Below are 3,419 nucleotides of genomic sequence, written 5' to 3' on the forward strand. Positions count from 1 at the left end.
TGCTGCACTTGAAGGGCGTGTGGGATCGTCTTCAATCCTCGTGGGATCGTGTGGGGTCGTGTTGGGATCGTGTTTATTCTCCTGAGATTGTGTGGGATCGTGTGGGATCGTGTGGGATCGAGTGGGATAGAATAAAATCGTGTTTGTTATCTCGGGATCGAGTGGGACCGTGTGGGATCGTGTGGAATCGTGTGGGATCGTGTGGGATCGCGTGGGATCGTGTGGGATCGTGTGGGATCGTGTTTCTCAGAGTGGACGAAGAGGCGAACTTGTTGACTCTGGACGACGGGACGCAGACACTCGAAATTGCCTTCGACTTCGGGCACCGCCTGCAGCAGCAAGTGCAGCAGCAGCAGCAGCAATCGCAGCAGCAGCAGCAGCAACAGCAGCAGTGCCAGTGCCATGCTGCTTGCGTCTGCGGGCGCCGCAGCTTTTGCTGCAGCAGCCACGCAGCACTTATTGAAGCAGCAGAAACAGCAAAGTTTGCTGCTGTCTTTGTCCGCCCCTGCCCCATTATACTGCAGCACGAGGCCCTAGCTGAATTCCGAGTGCAAACCCTAAACCCTAAACCCTAAACCCTAAACCCTAGGTTCTTCTGCAGGGGTCCCGGATCCCTAAACCCTTTAAGTCCGAAGCTGCAAGTGTTTGCTCACGAGGGTGCGCTAAAGCCCCGCAAACCCTAAACCCTAATTTAGGGTTTTGACTTCGCGCTGCGCTGCGGTGTACATACAGCTCGAAAGGCTCTCCCTCGCGCCTTCCGCCGACCCCAACGCCGAGACCGAGTGGCTGCTGCACGTGCGCCAGCAAACCCCAAACCCTAAACCCTAGACCCTAAACCCTAAGCTGTAAACCATAAACCCTAGAAGGGCGGTTGTGGGGCAGTGCTGCTGCTGCAGCAGCAGCAGCAGCAGCAGCTAGAAGAAGCGCATGCAAAGTTGCGAATAATGGAAGACAATGATGAAATTAAAAAAAAAGATAAATTTGAATTGCTTTTTAAAAAGTACTTTTATTTTCTAAAAAGTTTAAAAAAACATTTCAGATGTGGGGCGTGGGGTGTGCGTACAGGTGGCGCACTTGCACTTGGCGTGTAAAAGAGACTTCGGAGAAAAGACGGAAATAAATAAATAAATGAATGAATAAATAAATAAATAATTTAATTAATTAATTAATTAATTAATTAAAATAAATAAAAAAATAAATGAAAAAGATAAATGCCAAGTAGAACTCAAGGCGACTGCACATTTTTTTTAAATCCGTATTAGCTGCTTCAACTTCGACACTTTTGCATGCATGCATTTATGCATGCACGTATGCATGCATGCATGCAAAAGGAAGAAGCAAATAGCAGCAAAGAAAGCGATAAGAAGACACACAACATAAATGCATAAACGCAAAGTTTGGAAAAAGGAAGAGAAGCGGCAGCAGCAGCCAAACGCGCGCGGCAGCAGCAAAGCAGCAGCAGCAGCAGCAGCAGCAACAGCAGGAGCAACTATAAGTGGGCCTTGGGGCCCGAAGTGTCTCCTTTGTCTCCTTTGCTGCTCTGCAAACTTCCTAATGAACTCTTTGACTCTCTAAATCATACGACTTTTGCTGCTGCTGCTGCTGCTGCTGCTGCTGACACTGGGCTGCAGGTGCTTACGCTACAGTTGCTGCTGCTGCTAAGTTGCTGCTAAGTTGCTGCTGCTGCTAAGTTGCTACTGCTGCTAAGTTGCCGCTGCTGCTAAGTTGCTGCTGCTAAACTTGCTGCTGCTGCTGCTGCAGCAAGGACAAGCCTAAAAGTTGTAGCAGCAAAGAAAGCAACTGCAGAGATAATAGTCCAATGCCTTCTCAGGTGTATATACACCTCAAAACAGCAGCAGCAGCAGCAGTCCGCTGCTCTGCTGCAAGACATTCGGCCCTCTAACTTGGAGGGGCTTCCCCGGCTGCTGCTACCATTGCTGGTGCTGCTTCTGCTGCTGCTGCTGCTGGGGCAGCTGCTGCTGTGGCCGGCGGTCCCGCTGCAGGTGCTGCAGGTGGCTGTGTCGCTGCGGGTGCTGCCTGGGGTGCTGCTGCAGCTGCTGCTGGTGCAGCAGGTGCTGGTGCTGCAGCTGCCCCTCCTGGTGCTGCTGCAGGTGCATCTGTGGGGACTGTGTTCGGTGCAGCTGCTGCAGCAGCAACAGGTGTTGCAACAGCAACAGGCGCTGCAGCAGCAACAGGTGCTACAGCAGGCGCAGGTGCCGCAGCAGCAGCAGGTGTTGCAGCAGGCACAGGCGTTGCGGCAGCAACAGGTGCTGCAGCAGCCGTAGGTGTTGCAGCAGCAACAGGTGTTGCAGCAGCAGCAGGTGCTGCAACAGCAGGTGTTGCGGCCGGCACAGGCGCTGCAGCAACAGGTGCTCTAACAGGAGCAGGTACAGCAGCAGGTGCTGCAGCAGCAGCAGCAGCAGCAGGTGCGGCATTTGCTGCTTCTGCTTCGGACTTGGCAGCCGCTGCTGGCTCGGCCTGTTCCGTCTTGAGCGGCGTCTCTCCCACTTGCTGCTGCAGCTGCTGCTGCTGCAGCTGCTGCTGCTGCAGCTGCTGCTGCTGCTGCTGCTGCTGCTGCTGCTGCTGCTGCCTGTGCAGCTCGTTCTGCTGCGCCACCTGCTGCAGTCCCGCATAGATCTTGTTAAAGGCAGCAACATGATCGTTGAAACGCATCACCACCAGCTGCAAACAGCACACCAACAAACACAACATGGCTAGCTAGCTAGCTAGCTAGCTAGCCATATATCTAGCTAGCTAGCTAGCCATATATCTAGCTAGCTAGCTAGGTAGCTAGCTGGGTGATTAGTCTGCTCGCCACGTAGCTAGCCGGCTAGCTACGTGGCTAGAAGCCCATCCATAGCTAGCTAGCCACCCACCCACCCAGCTAGCTAGCTAGCTAGCCGCCCAGCCAGCTAGCTAGCCAGCCGCCCAGCCAGCCAGCTAGCTGGGCGCGCAGCCCGGCAGGCAGCCCGCCTCCACCGACGCAACTAGCCCCCCCCCGCCTCCCCCGCAGCCCCGCAGCAGCAGCAGCAGCAGCAGCAGCAGCAGCAGCAGCGGGACCTGGTTGAGGAAGAAGCGGTGGAGGCTCTTGCCGATGGCGCCGACCCAGGAGTTCGGCGGGTTGTAGAGCGCGCAGTTGTCGAAGACGAGCTGCAGGTCCGCGAGAAAGGCGTGCGGCGTTTGGTAGAAGTGCCTCTTGAGTTTGCTGCGGACGCAGCAGAAGGCCATGGGCCTGCGGACCACCTCGTAGTACCCGGGCGCTGCCTTTTTGTCCACGAATTTCTCGAACAAGTGGGCCCCCTCCTGCCTGCTGAGGGCGCCGAGCAGCTCTCCGGCCTGTTGCTGCCACTGCGCGTTCAGGGCCTCGCACCGCGCGACGCAGGCCGCTGCGCTCAGCTCCCCGGGGGCCCCCGGGGGGC

General features: G+C 55.8%; 1 protein-coding gene across 1 annotated transcript; it reads right to left on the minus strand.

Moving 5' to 3' along the window:
- Positions 1-1,899: 1,899 nt before the first annotated feature.
- On the minus strand, positions 1,900-3,336 carry ETH_00025305 (uncharacterized protein; the record flags this gene model as incomplete). Its single annotated transcript, XM_013378919.1, has 2 exons — positions 1,900-2,682; positions 3,061-3,336. Coding segments are annotated over 2 exons (1,059 nt in total), but the record flags the coding sequence as incomplete, so codon positions are not given.
- Positions 3,337-3,419: the final 83 nt, after the last annotated feature.

Source organism: Eimeria tenella, genomic scaffold (genome assembly GCF_000499545.2).
Source record: "Eimeria tenella Houghton genomic scaffold, Eth_scaff1168, whole genome shotgun sequence".
Lineage (NCBI taxonomy): Eukaryota > Apicomplexa > Conoidasida > Eucoccidiorida > Eimeriidae > Eimeria > Eimeria tenella.